Here is a 19,176-nt window from a genome sequence, read left to right on the forward strand (position 1 = left end):
TGGGACATGTCATCCTTTATCATGTGTATAGGTATCTTCAGTCAATTTTGTTGCTTTTCCGAGAAAATAATGGGTCGTGTCAACCGTAACTTCAAAAAGCCCCAGAGAAACCAAGACAGAACAGCGTATAACAACAGTTATGGCTCTTTCACTTTGTTTGAAACGCTCAAATTGAGTTATGGCGTTCTGACTTTGTTTAGCCGTGAGTCAATATGAAGTTACGGTGCTGGTTTGGAGCTATACAATGTTCTGCCTATGTTTTACTGTCAATCAAAGTCTGCCGCAGTTAAATTACGGTGTAGACAAACTAATTAGATAGATCGCGATCTACCAAACAGCTCTATATAATAAAGCACTATAAAGAGTAGATACCTTGCCAGCAATAAAGAAGCGTGAATAACCTTAAAGGAAACCTTTTTGTGATGCAGATTATTCACCAGGCTGTAAATTCTAGTTGGATGCATGTGGACTCAAATGTCATAGCTAGCATGATCGATCATAAAATCAGTAGCCTACTAACAGTTCGCAATTAAATCCATATCCTACCTTTTCTTGTAACCCGATAAAATCAATCCATGGTGATGGACGTCATCAGAGAGGTTTAATCCACAAGCATTCTGAGCATTATTTACTTTTTGGCATTCACATCTATCCACAAGTCATTCTTTTAGTTTAGGCTATTTCATAAAAGTCAATATAAAAGTAATTCTGCTATGTCTAGCATTCTTTTACGTAATTGAGCATAGCAAGGTATTCACTCAAGGTATTCACTCATGTTTAACTTTTAGTAAGCTTGTTACAGTCAAAAAATATATATATAAAATATAAAAATATATAATTGATACCGCTACATTACTACCTGTATATGCAATAATCTTTATGAAACAGCCCATGATCACATTAACTTCAAAAAAGAGGTAAAAATCAAGTTTGAGCTCACAATTTTTTTATATAGACGATTTTCATTACTAAAACATCTTATTGTTAAATTTCCAGTGTCCTACCTATAATTAATTTGGCTGGACAAGTAAAAAACTTTGAAGTAATTTTTCTCAGTTTCAAACTCTAGCGAGTTAAGGTCTTTTGCCTTTGTAGTGCAGAGTGGTTGTGTGTCTTTATGAGGAAAACAATATTCACTTTGTGCTGTAACTGACCGTAACCTGTCCACCGCTTCAGCACACAAACCTCCATATGGACGGCCTGACTCCCAGACACAGATAGAGGTCTCTGCGACTTAATTAACTAAATGACTTTTTAACCCAACAGAATGGCTGGAAATCCAATACTGATTAACTAGGTCTGTGATTTAATGGTGTGGAGTGTAGGAGATTCGGACTGTCCTTTAAATATCTGATTGCAATGGTTTCTTCATTACAGTAAATGAGTCATAATTAACCGGTCCTCTTTTTAAAGTCTAGAGAGCATCAAGTAGCATCATGCCTGAGGAGAAAGAGTCATTTTGTTTAATTTTATGGAACACATTCTATCTAATATGTGCTTATGTCAGATGGCCATGGGACATGGATTAAACACAAAAACACAAATGCAATGATTTAAAAATCTATTTTTCAGATATCCATGCTGCTCTGGCCTCACAAAGACTCATGGGATTAGTTATCAACACAGCCTTTTTTGAAGGAGAGCCTGGGTTTCAGAGGTGGAGATTCAGAAGGTTGCTTTACTTGGCATCTGATCTGAGAACAGACAGTCTCATGCCCTTGAATCCTGTCAGCACTTCTGAGGAAAGGAAGCGACCCCAGATTTTAACCCCATGCAACATTAAGACCTCCTCACTAAGCAACAAACAGCTCACTACTGTTGTACGATTAGAAAACTAGGAGAGGAGGGATCTATCTAGAGACAGACAATACATGGACGTTAGATAGATATATCTATCATCCAGGTTAGGGCTTAAAGATAGAACAACAGACAGACAGACAGACATGTGGAAATCTATAGAACAGGCAACAATTAATAAGACATTAAAGGAAGAAAGGATGGATGGATGGATGGATGTTTTTTTTTAGGAGTGGCTTGAGTGGTTACTATTATAAGGGGTCTTGAGTTTCTGCCCATCAGTGATAGTGTTTGGAAACATTCCGACATGTCTGAGATTCCAGACCCTTGCTTAAAGCCTCTTGTTGTCTGTGGCTGCTGTTTCGCATGCAAGCTGACTTTGGGGCTTCTGTCTAATTGCTCAATGGCCATGAGCTGTCACCAAAAGAGGTGGAGAGCTATGTCTGCAGCTAAAGAATGTTCATTGCACACAGTTAGTTCTCTGCTGTTCTGGTGCTGGTGCTCCAACAACTTAATGCTCACCTGATTAAACTATTCTAAAATCAATCCAAAAGGGCACATTTTATCAAGAACACACCCCAAGCCTACCATTTTCAGCTGCTTTTATTTTGGCTGCTTTCTCAGCGTTAATTGTGCCAAGTCTCTGTGGCAAATAAACAGACGTTTAATAAATAAAAATTAAGCAAATAAACTGCGTAGTGCTGCACTTAAATGCTGATACAAGAACAGCTCTCAGTTATCAGGTTTGTGGCTGATTATAATGAACTCATCCTGGAGTTGTGTGAGCATTTTTCCTCAGACCTGGCACAGTCTGATATGCTGCATAATTGCAATAAAAATTTGGTCATAATTTAGTCACCCTCAAGCTGTTCCAAACTTCTGACTGACTTTCTTCCTTCTGTGGAACAAAACAGAAGGTTTTTTTTTTTTTTTTTTTTTTAAATGTCTCTGTTTTTTTCAGTACATACAATGAATGTCAATGGGATCCAATGTTGTTTGGACCCCAGCATTCTTGAAAAGATATCTTGTGTTGCACAAAAAAAGAAAGTAATACAGGTTTGGAATGATACCAATATGAAAGTTTGGTCAGGGTGATACGCTCCTTTTAATATAAATATATATATATATATATTAACACAAACAACTCACAAAGTTTCATCTGAGAGTTCCGAGGTCTTTCTGCAACAAAAGTAATTTAGAACTTTTTTTAATCTTTGGCTTTCTTTAAACCTTTTTTATTTTTATTTTATTTTTTTGCAGACCACAAAAAGGAAATAAGGATTTTAATGATCTTAGGAGGAAGGCAAAACCACACTAACCTGAGATGTATTGTAATTATGGTTTTGCTGTGGTATGGTCTTGGTTCCCAGAGGAACCATTTCTATGCTAAGTCTACATATCTGTATTCAGTCAAATTAACAGGAGAAATTGTACCACAGGGTGTCTAGTGAGAGACCAGGCTCATCAAAACTCTTCTGCATGCTCTGAATTATTCTGCACATGTAGACCTTGCCAAAAAGAGGGTTATAGCACAAAACAAAAACCACCAAAACAACTCAGCATTCAACTTCTAGCTAATAAGCAATGAAAAACATTCCATCCCACTAATGCTCTTCAATTAGCCAAGAAGAGGAACTGGTAACTCAACTAGAAATATAGATCTGTCTCAGCCAAAGAACAGGTGTTTCACACACCTTGTCTGAAAGATGGTGGTTTAGTATGACCACTCAACTTTGCCAGTACAGTAGGTGCTTTGTCCGAATTAAAATTAACTGAAATTCTAATAAAATTAAAATAAAAAAATTAAATGATTACCAGAGTGTGTCATGACAAGTCTTGTCATTTGAAAGTTGAGGAAAAAAGTTTAAGAAGTCTCGAAAAGGACAAAGCGATAGAGAAACAGATAGAACAACAGGACTATATGAAACATCTACAAGTTGAGACGAGACGATAAGATGACAGAACAATAGAGATTAATAGATAAAAATTATAGAATGATGAACCGAATGATAGATAAAACAATGGAAAGAACGATAAAATTATACAACAAAACAATAATTGACAAAGATACAATGATGGATATAGGGATAAAACAAAAGAAAGCTATAGAACAATAAAATGATAAACAATGATAGAACAATCAACATAAACTGACAAGTCAGAATGATAGAATGATGAATGGATAAAATTATAGACTAATTGATTGATAGGTAGATAAAAGGACAGATAGAACAATGTATAGATTGTATAGAATGAAAAAATACAGATACAGAGAATGACAAAATGATAGTGACAGACAGATAGAGCATGATAGAATGATAGATAAATCATTATAAATAAATAGAATGATGGATAAGAACAAATGACAGAACTAACGATCAAACGATAGATACAGTACTCCAGAGACCTGTGCAGAATTCCTACATTCTTTCATGGGAAAGATGGTCTATCGTTACAATATGCAGTCATGACCCACTTACTTGCCATGCGTTTTTGAACGGTTTGAACCAATATCTCCGTCTGAGCTTGAGCTATACACACTCACTGGCCACTTTATTAGGTAAACATTGCTAGTATCAGGTTGGACCCCCTTTTGCCTTCATAACTGCCTTAATCCTTCGTGGCATAGATTGATCAAGGTGTTGGAAACATTCCTCAGAGATTTTTGTTGATGTTATCCCCACCCAGCTTGTTATAGAGGTCCTGGGGACTATCAGCCCTAGTGTATTGGCTATTATAGATAGGGATGCATCAATTAATTCTCAGGATCGGTATCGGCTCCAATATGGCCATTTTCTGCAGATCAGGTATCGGTTAGACGAGACTAATCCAAATCCGATATTGTGCGTATACTATTCTGTGTTATTGTTGAGCCCCACGAAAGGCACAAAAACATAAAACACCAAAACGTTTTTGTGCACTATATTTCAAGTGTTCTGAAGCTGTTCCATAGTTCAATGTGAGATGCAGATTAATATTGAAGTCATTAAATTCAAGTTCACCTAAACTCTTCTTTCTCTAACTCACCCTCCATTTAGCAATCAAACTGCGTGTTGCGTTCGGTTATTACAGTCAAAACGATGAAAATCTCTTCAAGAGCGCATAGTAACTGAGGTTTAAAACTGTTAAAAAAAAAGGCTCATTAAACTAACGCACAGATTTAATATACTACGTTTCAATATCTCTTCCCTTTGTACTATTGATGTCCAGTTCGCGAATTAATTTAACCGAAGCATTAATCCACAAATTATTTTAAGTCAAAATAAACCAATATCGCAGAGTAATTCATTTACTCAAACAGTACACTGACTGAACTGCTGTGAAGAGAGAACTGAAGATGAACACAAGTTGAGCAGCATTTTTGTTGTACTAACTGTTCTATCCAGATTTAAAGGGCTGCGCAGTTAAATCACATCCAGACTTGATTATTTCAATGCACTTTATATGGGTCTCAATCATTCATCACTGAATTGTTTGCAATCGGTCCAGAACGCAGCCGCGAAGCTGATGACTGGTCCTAAGAGGACAGAAATCATTTCTCCAGTCTTAGCATCTCTTCATTGGTTATCGGTGCAGCATAGGTTCCATTTTAAGAATGTATAACTTTTGTATAAAGCGTCAAATGTTCTATTCCATCATACTTGTCGGAACTTCTCAGCTATCAGCAATCCTCAGGGTTTTTTTTTCGCTTTTTCTGTATCCAGCCCTAGACCATGGAACAGCATACCTCTGGACATTAGATCTGTGCCTTCCTTTCCTGTTTTAAATCCTGCCTGAAGACTTATCTTTACTCCTTGGCTTTTGGATAAAATGTATGTTTGTGTATTTTAATGTGTTTTTGTATTGATTATGTGTTTTGTGTGTGTGTGTGTGTGTGTGTGTGTGTGTGTGTGTGTGTGTGTGTGTGTGTGTGTGTGTGTGTGTGTGTGTGTGTGTGTGTGTGTGTGTGTGTGTGTGTGTGTTTTCGTTTTACTCTCTGAATCTCTATATTTACTTTATTTGTATATGTACAGCACTTTGGTATACACAATTGTGGTTTTTACATGTGCTATAGAAATAAACCTTGATAGAATGAACAAACGAATGAACAATCGATCGACAGACAGACAGCTAGACAGCTTGACAGCTAGACAGCTAGACAGCTAGACAGATAGATAGATAGATAGATAGATAGATAGATAGATAGATAGATAGATAGATAGATAGATAGATAGATAGATAGATAGATAGATAGAGCAAATGACTGACTATCGTCAAGCTGGCCTGTGTTTTAGACCCAGTAACCTTTCCAAGTGACCCTAAAGACCTCAACGAACTGGTTCAAGTGTGTATGATTAGTATTTGATTACTAAACTATGCAGGTTGATCTCTAGGAGCAGGATGGACAACCCTGTCATAGGAGAACCGGACCTGGGTGTGAGTTCAAGTACTGTGAGAACTCTAGACCCGCGTGAGCTGGAGCAGTGTCATTCCAGCAGGACTCGCTCCTGTTCGCTGAGTCATGCATCAAAGCAGCTGGCTGAATACATCTGTCAACACTGATTCCCTTAACCTGACACGATCCTTGTCTGAAGTTTACCAAGACATATTATTTAGTGCAGAATCCAGAGCCTTACAGCACACATGGGCATTCAAATAAACTTTGTTGGGTAAAAAAATAAATAAATAAACAAACTTCTAAAACCCATTAAATGTAAGATGATTACATTACATTTTCCTGACAGGAATAAATAAATAAAATATTCTTGAATTCCAATGGTAACTTGATGAAAATATTGGTTATATCATATCATATATATTTAAACAACTGAACTCTTCATACTAATTAGGAATCAATCTAATCATGCTTTGCATATTGGTATGCAACCAGAGATTGTTTAGCATGTATCTTCATTTCAGCTTTCAAAAGTACAGTGCCAAACATGCAGAGACATGAAAACATTTCCTGTAAGTAAATATAGTGAGCAGCTGATGGTTTTTAACAGCGCACTGTGGGAATTTTTAGGATGCAAAAGTAACACTGGAATTCCAGTTACACTGGAACGAATCTGACAGGACTAGAAATGGATGAGTCCCTGGGCAGTGCAGCTAAAATAATGATTCAGACACAACCTTTGAGATATAGTTACCTTGAAAGATTTTCTTTGTGGTTTAATAGCACTTGTTTAAGAAATATTTTTGTGCTCAAAAGAAAGAAAGAAAATTTTCATTTCTAGATGGCTCATATTTTAGCCAGAAGTAATGTTTTGAAGTAAAAAACATGATGGAATATAATGGTCTGGAGTAGTGATGAGTAGTATTGTGATGCTTTATCAGCTGTTTTGACTCTCATTCTGACGGCACCCATTCACTGCAGAGGATCAGTTGGTGAGCAAGTGATGTAATGCTCCATTTCTCCAGATCTGCTCAGATGAAAAAAACAAACTCATCTACATCTTGGAAAATCTTTTTTTTCTAAAGCAGATTTTCGTTTTGGGGTTTTCTATTTCTTTAAATATTGCCTTTCATCATTAAAACGTGCTATGAAACAATATAGGCAACGTGCTATGAAACAGGACCCAAAGCAGCTGGTTGTTGCACCACAATATAAATATTTTCCATAGTGACCACAACCATACAGTTATTTCAGCAAAAACACCTAATTAACTATTAAACTTCAATGAGAAATATTTCAGTCAAACAACAATAGCATTTACAAAAACCGCTCTTCACCAGGATTACAAACGGTTGCACGTGGCGTTTTTACTCACCTGTAGCAGGTGTTTCCGGTACCCATTTCAGCTGACCGATCTGACGCACCTGAAACGCCGTTTTCACCTCGTGACAGCTGTGAGCGTGCGCGGCGGACAGTGTCGCGAGCTCCACCGCGAGCACCGTAATAATCCAGCTGACATTCACGCGGGGCATGACGGCATTTCAGTGAAGAAATCAGTGCGGTGGAATTGCTTAATGATCAGAGACTGTCTGCAAAATGTGTAAAAAGAAAAAAGTCGCCTGTGTTGGACTTTCACATGCTGCACCGGCTGTAGTGAGACCTTCCTTCCCAAACCGAGAAGGGAAAAACGTCGCTGCGTCCCGTTCACTTAGAGTGTCACTGACTTCATTCAGCATGTGGAATCATTCAGAAATCTCTCTCTCTCTCTCTCTCTCTCTCTCTCTCTCTCTCTCTCTCTCTCTCTCTCCCATCCCCCACCCCCGTCAGAGTCAACGCTTTACTTATACTACTGTAAGCATTACATTATTTGCAAAGCGTATAAAGTACTTCATTGACAAAGACAACAATGTAGTTTGATTAAATAAAGATATAAATGTGAAAAAGTTTACATATTACATATTATTACTTGCAAAATAATATGAAAAATTCTACAAATAAAACTTTTAATATTTTATTGTGTGTGTGTGTGTGTGTATATATATATATATATGTATGTGTGTGTATGTATATATATGTGTGTGTGTGTGTGTGTGTGTGTGTGTGTGTGTGTGTGTGTGTGTGTGTGTGTGTGTGTGTGTGTGTGCGTGTATATACACATACATATGCCTGATTGTATATTATATTACTGTATATAATTGCCACTGTAATGTTAGACTGCAAGTTTCAAAGCATACTTAAGTCGCAGATCAACTTCAACTATTCAAATTGCATTAGTAAAAATTTCAAAGTATGATCCATAGCAATTCGGTAATTCTGTAATCTGTGTTCACGGTTTAGCAGTCTATGCTTTCGTGACGATTTGCCTCCCTCTGGTGGACTGTTAGTTTGCTCACGCGAACAGAAAGTTGATTTAGCAATCAATAACGTTTTAAGTTAAACTGAATCAATGCACAACAATAATTCCTCTACGGTACAGTATACAGTGTTTGCTAAGAATGAAGTGATGTTTATGCAAACTCGATTTACATATATTTATGAATTTTCCTTATACTCCACGCAGCAAGGTAGGTATATTTGCCCCTGGTTTCACAGACAGGGCTTAAGACTAGTCCTAGACTAAAATGTAAGTCTGAGCTGTTTCCACTGAAATAAACTTGCACTGACTGATCTTAAAAATATATCAGTGCCTTTTAAGTTTTAAGATGCACATCGGTAATGTTTTTTTCTAAGCATGTTTATAAAAATTACTTAAATGTCCTAATTGATCTATGGTCTAATCCTGGCTTAGTCTAAGCCCTGTCTGTGAAACCGGGCCATAATGTTTTAAACTGTATTTGTATTTTGTATTTTTCTTAATAGTTATTTATATCTTGTGTTGTACTTCCTTTTATATGCTGTATATTCTTTATAGGTATGTTTTAATGTTGGTGCAATGAAGAAGTATAAAATAGTCCATAAATTAAAAGGTCCTATAAACGCAAATAAAACTCCAACTTCAACTTTTTCTTAACCGCTATCACGTCATGTGATCAACTATTTAATTTCTTAAAATTGTATTGTCCCATGCCGTGTCACATGAGAATAAAATGTACCTACCTCTATTAATATGAAATTATGTTCCTTTATCTACCTTTACCTTAATATTTTCCTTTTTCCTTCACCTAAAAATTAGGATGAAACAGAGTTATGGAGGCCAATAGAAAAAGATCCTTAATGACAGCAGAATGGTCATGTTACGGCATCGACCAGTAGGAGTCCTCCAAACTCACCTTGTCTCTCTCTCTCTCTCTCTCTCTCTCTCTCTCATTCTCTCTCTCTCTCTCTCTCTCTCTCTCTCTCTCTCTCTCTCTCTCTCTCTCTCTCTCTCTCTGGTCTTTCAAGACTCGCCCACAAAAGCCCTCTTTGGATTGACATATATTAAAAAAAAAAACAATTACAAATGTACACAGAAATATAAATGGGTATTTTTATATTCTAAAATAATTATATCAATCTATGAAATTCTGAAATTATATTGTACACACACACGTGTGCATATATATATATATATATATATATATATATATATATATATATATATATATATATATATATATATATATATAATTATTATGTATTATGTATTATTATTATTATTATTATTATTGAAATAGCATAGGTCTTCTGAATAAAATGTACGTGTTTTCCTCCTCGATCTCCATATTAGCCATAAGATAAATTAAAAATAAATTACTAATAAATTATTTTAGATTCCATTGCTATAAAAACACGTTATTAATTCACTCAAATAAATAATGTTATAAACTCATTCTGTCTAATTGTAAGCATGATATATTTTGGAAGGGCTTTTATTTTAAAATGTCGTCAGTTGTCAGTTCAATTCAGTTCACACAGCAGCGTTTAAAAAACTACCGCCCCGCAGACACACCGACACCACAGAGGCTCGTCTGAGCGTTCGGGTTCTGCTGCTCCTGAAATCCCATTCGTGGAGTATAGCAGCCATTCTGTCGTCCTATACATATTCGATAAATGGCTTTCATCATGATGAGGAAGAAGAGGTTCAAGTTTAAAGTTGATGTGGAGCTGGAGGAGCTGTCGTCTGTCCCTTACGTTAATGGAGTTCTGTTCTGCAAGGTTCGACTGACGGACGGAGGCTTCACAGATGAGTCTTCGAGGTTACAGCAACTCAATTTATCCAGTATATTATATTCTTTTATTATTTTATTCAAGTGAAAGGTGTGTATGTGTGTATATATTTAAATAAATGTCCAGATGTAACCCTATTTAATATTAATATGAAATAATGTTAAATAATACATGTATTTCTGATGCTGAATATATTTTATGAGTGATCAAGAACATCAAGCCTTTTTAATCTTGAAATAATTGACTTATTTTCATTCGGTTGCCTGATTGATGATGAATGAGTTCGAGATGATCAAAGGTTTTTAATGACAGTTGACAAGCAGTGCTTGTTTTATGTTCACGTGGTGCCTTTCTTTTGGCTCAATTAACGTCGTTAACCTAGACGCGCATAAAACTGACATCGAGACATTTTCTGAAACATTGCAGATGATTTTGTTATAGAGGAACGTGTATTTTGGCAGGAGATGAATGAGAGGGGGGTGTTCTGCTCAACAGGTCGGCAGAAGTGGGCTTTGACTGATTAGCTAATGCTTTCCTTCCTCTAACCGTCGAGGCTGGACTTGTTGTGGCAACAGTACCGTTAGTCTGCATTTTACAAAACGGTTACATTCCATATCTGTCGGAATTCCAGACGTTCCTCCGCATAAACACCACAGCCGAAGTTTTACTTGGCATTAGTGTATCTTTGTTTTCAGGAAAAACACGTACAAAGTCAGTGAAAAACAAATATTATTCAGAAATATTACTTACAGAATGCACAGTATTTCACAATCAGAATAAACATGATGTAACAGACATTGTAACAAAGTAATCCTCTCCCTGTAGACATTTTAATGTGGGTTTTTATTCAGATCTGCCTTGATAAATGCTTTGTCTAAACCACTTTCCCTAATAACAGCGGTAATGATAGAGTTTATAGAGATTTCATTGTTTATTGAGGCAAAGATGGTAAACACTGTATTCAGATTTAATCTATCAGTCTGTCTGTCATTTAATCTTTCAGTCTGTTTCAGTCTTTCTGTCTTCACTATCTACATGATCTTTCCTGTGCTTTCTCCTGCAGAGAGCCAGTTCTGGTGAATTGTGTTAAATGGAAGAAAAGATTCTCCTTCTTATGTAAGATGAGTGCTAATGCAGGGACAGGGGTGTTGGATCCACGTGTTTTTCGGGTGTCTGTAAGAAAGGTATGATTTAGCATCCTCAGTGTTGGGGAAGTAACTTTTAAAAGTAATGCATTACAATATTGAGTTACCCCATAAAAAAAAGTTACTTATGTTACTTAACATTTTATGGAAAGTATGCTACTTTTGAATACATTTTTAAGAGTTGCTTGTTTGTTTTTATTATAAAAAAGTAGTTATTTTACAAATATAAAAGCCATCTCACAATAAAAGTGAAATAAAAATGCCTCAGGCAGAAATAAATGTAAATTCATGTCTGATCAGTAGAGAGCGCAGCTCAAACAAACTGCATGAAGAATATGAATATTCAGCAATAACAAAAATGAAACACAAATGTGTCATTTTTGCTTAGTATGGTTGAATTGGATCATCGAAGCTCAGTTGCAAAGAAAAAAAAGTTAACTCAGATATTTCCTTGCAAATTAAAATGTAATTAATTTACTAGTTACTTAAAAAAGTAATCTGATTACGTAACTCATGTTACTTGTAATGCGTTACCCCCCAACATCGAACATCCTTATTGTAAATTGGGCTCTAAGCTGTTTGTTTCTGTTCAAATGTAGTTGGATTGGGTGAGGTTTTTGATTTTTGTTTTTTCTTTTATGAAGGAGCTTAAAGGTGGGAAGACATTTGCAAAGGTAAGCTTAGTTTATCTGTGGATTATGAAGACTTTTTCTGTCAGATCACTGGCACTGATACAGTGTGTGTGTCACACAGCTTGGGTTTGCTGATTTAAACTTGGCTGAGTTTGCCGGTTCAGGAAGCACCACACGGCACTGCCTGTTGGAGGGATACAACACCAAAAACACACGTCAGGACAACTCTATACTGAAGGTACAAACACACATACATAACAGAAAACTTTATAATGAAGAAGCACAGTTGAGGGGTGAGGGGCGTGTCTCCTCAGATCTGTGTGTGGTGTTGTGTTACTTCATGTGTGGCATGCTTCGGCCTGTGTTGCGCTGTTTTTTCCAATCCACTACCCCCACCTCCGCCTGGAGCTGTTCACAGCGCCCCCAGAATTCCACAGGCCTGTATCCTTCCACCTCCGCCTGGAGCTGATCGCAGGGCACCCAAAATTTCACAGGACTGCACATTTATAGCTGTAGTAGAGAGCCACACACATGAACGGACCATTTTAACTTGCATCACTGCAACCCATTAACATATAGACACACACGTGATGCCATATTTGTACGTTTATTATAGAAATAAGTCATGTTTCGCATTAAAGTTATTTTACACTATATATGGGACTTTATATTATATTATATATATTCACACTTTTCTAACTGATACTTTAATACTGGGTTTGCTGATTATTGGGCCCTTAAAATAGTTAAAGTAAAAAAAATAGTAAAATAGTTATTATTTATAAATTGTTAAGAATATTATTATATAATAATATTCTTAAGAATAACAATATAATAAAATATCTTAACCATATAATAATAAGAATAATAGTAAATAAATATTGTGGAAAAAAAGCATTGTTAATGACTGTTATTATTAATATTAATAATAACTAAATGCATATTATGCTGTATTTTTATTTTTAAAACTATATTTTAAGTTGCCATTGAGTTGAAAAGCTGAAGTGACAATAATAAAAAATTGGTTCTTCTTTTTGAGACTATTAAACATAATAGTATAAGTAAACGTTTTAGATTCTTTAATATGGGGTTTGCTGAGAAATGGCACCAAAAACACTCAACAGTGGTACTCACATCATATGTAATATTAATAATATTAATCATCATTATTATTTCACTATATTAATATATTCAGTATTATATGTTAATAATATAAAATATTAATCAAACTTTTTTCAATCATATTTTAAGTTAAAATAATAGTAAACATCAAATAGAAATCAATTCTGCTTTATGAGACACTTAACATAATAAATAAAAAATAAAAAATGTGTATATGTCCTTAAATTTGAGAAAAAAGCATCAACCTCATGCTATATATTTATTAGAATTGATTAATTTATGTGTATATTGTGCATTTATGGGTATCTTAATGTTTTCAGGGCTATTAAGCAAAAATACAGTCTGCTATATCTCATACTGTACGTTTATGTAACCGCTCACCACCTCTCTCTCTTTGTCTAGGTGATAATCAGTATGCAGTTAATGTCAGGTGATCCTTGCTTTAAAACGTAAGTTGTCCCTTAATTTTGAATAGATTTTAAAAAGTTGATTTTCATATTCAAATCTAAAATCTGCTTCCTTTTGAAAAGACCAGCATATGTTTTGGATGCTGGTCTCCAGTCTAGTTTATTTAAGTTTAACAACAAGTGATACAGAAAGACCACGCTGGTCGAGTAACCCAGCAGCTCAGAATGACCTTGAAACTGTGCAACAATAGCCGACGCAGCTGCCGTCAGTGATGCCTTTGTATTTGTTTTGCGTGTCAATGCATCTGTGCCAGAGTGCTTGTGCCAGTGTTTTTCTGACACCAATGTCTAGGACTGCATGAACACAGGAAGTCCTGTTCAACCACTTCCTGGTGATGTTTAGCTTGAAACCTCTAATTATTAGTTAAGGTGGTACTGTATGTTAACTCAACCTTCTAAAGTAAGCAGTAAGATTTATATTCAAAAGAAATTATACTTTCATTCAATTCAGTTGATCAAAAGTGACAGTAAAGACTACAGAATCCTCAATAAGATGTAGGACTGCCCCCTAATAGTCATTTAACCGTTAGTCGACCAGAAAAGGCTCGGTCGACCAATATTTTATTAGTTGCTTAGTCGCACTCACAATAACAACAAAAAGGCTATGTAGGCAATTAAATGTTCATTATAATGATTTAAATAGTTTATTATTAAACGTACAATTAGTCGACTTATGCTTAAAATGAACGACTACTAGTCACCCAGAAAAATTCTTAGTCGAGGTCAGCATCATGGTTTCCACAAAAATAATAGGAAGCACATTTGTTTTTAACATTAAAAATAATAAATGTTTCTTGAGTAGAAAATCAGCATATTGGGTGTGTTTCTTCTGAATGATAAGTATTAGAAGTAGCACAATAAGGAAAAATGTTACATTATTCAACACCGGTAATAGGAAGGTTGTTGATAATAAAAATAGTAATCACATTTCTGAACAATAATTAACATTAAGTATTTATTTTTGTGAAGAAAAACGAATGTGTTTTCTTTTTTCACTGCCCTCTCACTTTAAGCAGGTCTGATTATATTCAGATGCACTAGTATTTCTAGTATATTGAAATAAGTGTGTGGATGCGTTTGCATGCATGTTGAAATAGTTGACATTTATCCTGACATTTAGAGGGGGTAATATTAATCATTTCACACAGCACTTCAGCATTTCACACAGCAGGAAGGTGTGCTTCCTGTTACGTAAGCAAACTAGCACACAATGTCCCATTAAAACAACACATACAGTGTTGTGACAGTGGATTAGCAACTGAAATGAGTGATAAATAAACCTCCATGAAGAGGTGTGTGTGTGAATCGTGCTCTAATGAGAGTTGTATCATTGCTTCACTGTGAATGGTTGTCAAAAATAGCCATGCGCACTCATAAATCAAAGTGTTTGGTGGTGTTTCCCGGTGAGTGTGTGTTTGTGGATCCTGCAGAAGTGTTATCGGGGTGTTTGTGTGTGTGGGAAAGCTCATACTGCACTTCGAGTGCTTTTAGCTCTGGCTGGTGCATTCTAGTTTTATGTCAGTGTTGCTTTAGAGGCACTAAAACCAAGTGAAATGCCAGATTAGTACTTTATGGATTAATATCCTCTGAAATCTGTGTTTTATAGATTATTCCTTCTCTATGATCTGGCTGGGTTCAGTTTATTAAAAGAATGATTCACACAGAAAATACACATTTCTGTCAGCATTTACTCAACCTTATTTTTTCAGACCTGTATGACTGACTTTCTTCTGTTAAACACTGAATTAGAAATATTTCATGTGTTTTTTTCCCCTCTAAATATTAAGCCTCACAAGTAAAGAATTAGGAGCCTGAATTTGTTTAAATATCTAAATACATTTCTTTAAATAAAAAAAATAATATTTAAGTTACTGTTTAAGTTAAGAAAATATATTATGTGATTTTGTATATGGAGCAATGTTTTATTTTGAACATTTGTTATGTTTTTGTATGTTTATATGTTTTTAATGAAGATATTTTGACTCTTCCAGGCCTCCATCCACTGCAATGACCATTGGTTTTCCAGGAGAAATAGATATATGTCTAGATGAGGACAGAAGAGCAGAGACACAGAGTGCAACTCAAATCTGTACAGGTACCTCCACAATCCTCACACAAAATCACTACCTATACACCGGCCAAGTTTGGAATAATATGCTTTTTTTTGGTTTTTGTCTCTTATGCTCATAAGCAATTTAAATACTTTAAAATGTGATTTATTTATTTTAAAAAATTGAATAATTATTCCAAACTTTTGACTGCATTGGTATATTTCATTTTCTTAAAAACCTAGTAAAGTCCCCTTCGCATTTCAACAATTCCAAATTTCACAATGATGGTAACATTCCACTGATTTTTTAATTTATTTATTTTATTCTAGAAAACCTAAGAAAAAGTTGCTTCAGTCATGGTTCTGTTCCAGATGAAATGGGAAAGTGTAGTCACTCAAGAACAGCCAGTTACGCCAGCCAGCAGTCCAAGTTTTCCGGTCTGTTCATTCACACCAGATGTTTTGCTTTCCTGTTTTTTTTTCTTCTATGACTTTTTGCATTTTATATATATATATATATATATATATATATATATATATATATATATAAATAAATTGATCAGTCTGGACATTCTTGTAGGCTACAGCACGGCTAATTCACGCTCCTCCAGCCTGACGGAGCTCTCTCATAGGAGGAACTTGTCTGTGGGGAGTGCCTCCACTGGGATTGGCAGCCTACCAGAACCCAGTGAGGACAGAGAGTCCCGCACACATGCCTGCACACCTTTACCCCAGCACTTAGCCACACCATCCCACAGTGGGATCACAGCCAACAGGTAAACGTGTGTGCATTAGCTCTTCCTGCAAAATCTAGAAAAATCTTTTAGTAAAGTGTACTTCTTTTGTATGTTTGCATTTCAGGCACCCTGTAAAACAGGACTCGGTTGAGTCTCAGCTAAAACGAGTGGATGCTACCAGAGTGGATGCTGATGATATAATCGAGACAATCCTACAGGGCCAAGACTTCAGCCACAGCATACTGGACTCCAGTAATGAAGGTAGTATTTAGAGAGCACATTGATGCATGTAGCATTTACAGTTCAGATGTTTATAAGCCATATCATGTAAAAATGTATTTTATGTGCTCGCTTGAAATAGCACAGCTGGATGCAATATGAAGATATACACAATTGTTCAAAAGTTTGGGGCTGGCCAGATTTTTTTATATTTTTAAAAGAAGTCTCTAAAGCTCACCATGGCTGCATTTATTAGATCAAAGATACAGTAAAAACAGTGAAGTATTTTTACAATTTAAAATAGCTGTTTTCTGTCTGACCATATTTTTAAAATGCAATTTATTCCTGTGATGGCAATGCTGAATTTTTAGCATCCTTACTTCAGTCTTCATGTCATATGATCTTTCAGAAATCATTCTATTATTTTTTCCTTTAAAAATGTACCAAGACTATATTGCGACTTGCCAAAGAAAATGTACACACACACACACACACACACACACACATCTACGGTAATGACATCTGCTTCTACAAGTGTATTTTGAACAGCAACCTCCCTGATAAAAAGTTTAAATTTAAACATCATCTCCACTTCCAAAACACCAGGCTGTGGTCAACAGCCAAGTAGACACAAATGGGAACGTCATATATGACCAGCTCACACAGACCTTCATATCACAGCACACTGTATTCCACTGTCCCATAGTTGGCGCTCAATGCATTCATAAGACGCAAACTCTGGATAAGGAAATTCTGAGTTGTGTTTTACCACAGATGCTCAGTTGCACTTTAATATGCAACACATTGTGGCTTTGTAAGATGAATGTTTACTATGGTTACTACTACTGTCTCAAACAAACAGATACAGTAGTTAAATTTCCCCTCTTCTCTCTCTCTCTGATTCACTGATAGACCTTAGAGACAGCAACTTTAGTTGCCACAACATCTTTTCCAACATCTTATTAGTTCATGTTTGCTAACGCTTTTACTCTTTAAATGATTAGGGAGGTTTTTGCCCTTTTTATCATTCACCAGTTGATATGAGGGTTTATATTAGTGCTGTCAAACGATTAAACACGATTAATCGCATTCAAAATGAAAGTTTTTGTTTATAGAATATATGTGTATGCACTGTGTATATTTAGTTAATATAAATACACACACAAATACATTTATTATGTCAACAAAAACTTTTATTTAGGATGCGATTAAACGCGATTTATCGTTTGACAGCACTAATTTATGTCTATTATTTGTTTATTTTAACCCCCCCCCCCCCCCAAGCCTTTGTACAAACTGAATGATGTCTAAATATGTATGTGTGTTGCAGAGGAGGGTCTGCGACTATTTGTTGGGCCAGGAGGCAGCACTGCACTGGGCTCTCAGCACACCATGTGAGTTATATTATGTAACTTTCCCAGCCCCAAGGTCGCCGCTGGCAACTTGCATTGTGCGCTTATGCCGTCCTTGTGTGATACATGCTCATTGTGTTTTGCATTATAAGAAGCAGATTACAGAGAGATATTATGTTACATGAGCTCTGACAACATCATAAAATTGCAGACTGTGGTAATGTAATTCTGTAATGTAATATAATGTAATATAATGCCTTCTGTCTCTCTCTTTCAATCATTCAGGGTTGGTGCAGGAGCTTTTGAACAGGTTGTTATAAAACGCTAGACTGAATGTCCGTGGGGTAAGGTGATGTAATATCCTGTGTCAAACCAGAGGACAGCAGTTGTCTTCGATCACAAGTAGCAGTTCTATATTGGTCTCCTGACACATGGGCTCTAGGAATTTGTGCAATCATTGCTCCACCTAGTGGTAAAGCCCTGAAGACAGACAGAAGCTTTGCTTAAGCTCAGAGTAACAGGAAATACTTGGGATTGGTATTCTTTTACCAAAAATGGATAGATATAGTTCTCACAGACACTTTAAAAAAGACTTGGAACAACTGGTGGAACCAAAAAGATGTGTTACAGATTCAGGGCCACTGACACGGACTGATGCACTTCAAAAAATATTTAAAAAGTATACTAATTTACTACTGATTTCAAGTGGACAACTTGAAATCATATATCTGTCTTTTTGTGAGACCATGCATAATGATCAAATTAAAATGTACAGTAAACGGATGACTGCTAAGATGGTCTGTACTGTAAGCGACTCTTGGTTCAACACCCAGTCAAAATGACCCACAAATTAGTCAGTTTCTAAGATCCCATTTTAGTGCTGTCAGCATTTTGTCATCATAAACAAGACTCGAGCACAAGTTGCACGGGGATGGACGTTGCAAATAGTGGACTTTTTGTTGAAATGGCATAATCCATGGCATTCCTTTTCAGCTAAGGAGAGACGTAGAAGACGTATTTAGGATCTATTTAATGTTGTTGTGTTTTTTGAAAGGGGTTTGTAAATGTGGGATATTTTATAGTTTATTACTGCAAAAATGTGTTTAAAAGAATATGCCAATTTTAAAGGGTAAT

General features: G+C 35.8%; 2 protein-coding genes across 3 annotated transcripts in view; one reads left to right on the forward strand and one right to left on the reverse strand.

Annotated features, from left to right (window-relative positions):
- Positions 1 to 7,995, reverse strand: part of gpc5c (glypican 5c) — a 114,742-nt gene extending 106,747 nt beyond the window's left edge. For both annotated transcript variants that reach the window (XM_059501305.1, XM_059501304.1), the window contains exon 1: positions 7,548 to 7,995. In XM_059501305.1, coding sequence (XP_059357288.1) covers positions 7,548 to 7,704 — 157 coding nt within the window. In that variant the 5' untranslated portion in view covers positions 7,705 to 7,995. The remainder of the gene's footprint in view (positions 1 to 7,547) is intronic.
- A 2,151-nt stretch (positions 7,996 to 10,146) lies between these two features.
- Positions 10,147 to 18,669, forward strand: LOC132096121 (EEIG family member 2-like). Its single transcript, XM_059501306.1, has 11 exons — positions 10,147 to 10,347; positions 11,382 to 11,502; positions 12,108 to 12,137; positions 12,217 to 12,333; positions 13,620 to 13,666; positions 15,676 to 15,779; positions 16,065 to 16,172; positions 16,315 to 16,510; positions 16,596 to 16,732; positions 18,021 to 18,084; positions 18,328 to 18,669. The coding sequence occupies exons 1-11, from the start codon at positions 10,202 to 10,204 to the stop codon at positions 18,368 to 18,370; spliced, it is 1,113 nt and encodes a 370-aa protein (XP_059357289.1). The 5' UTR covers positions 10,147 to 10,201; the 3' UTR covers positions 18,371 to 18,669.
- Positions 18,670 to 19,176: the final 507 nt, after the last annotated feature.

This window comes from Carassius carassius, chromosome 20, assembly GCF_963082965.1.
Source record: "Carassius carassius chromosome 20, fCarCar2.1, whole genome shotgun sequence".
Lineage (NCBI taxonomy): Eukaryota > Metazoa > Chordata > Actinopteri > Cypriniformes > Cyprinidae > Carassius > Carassius carassius.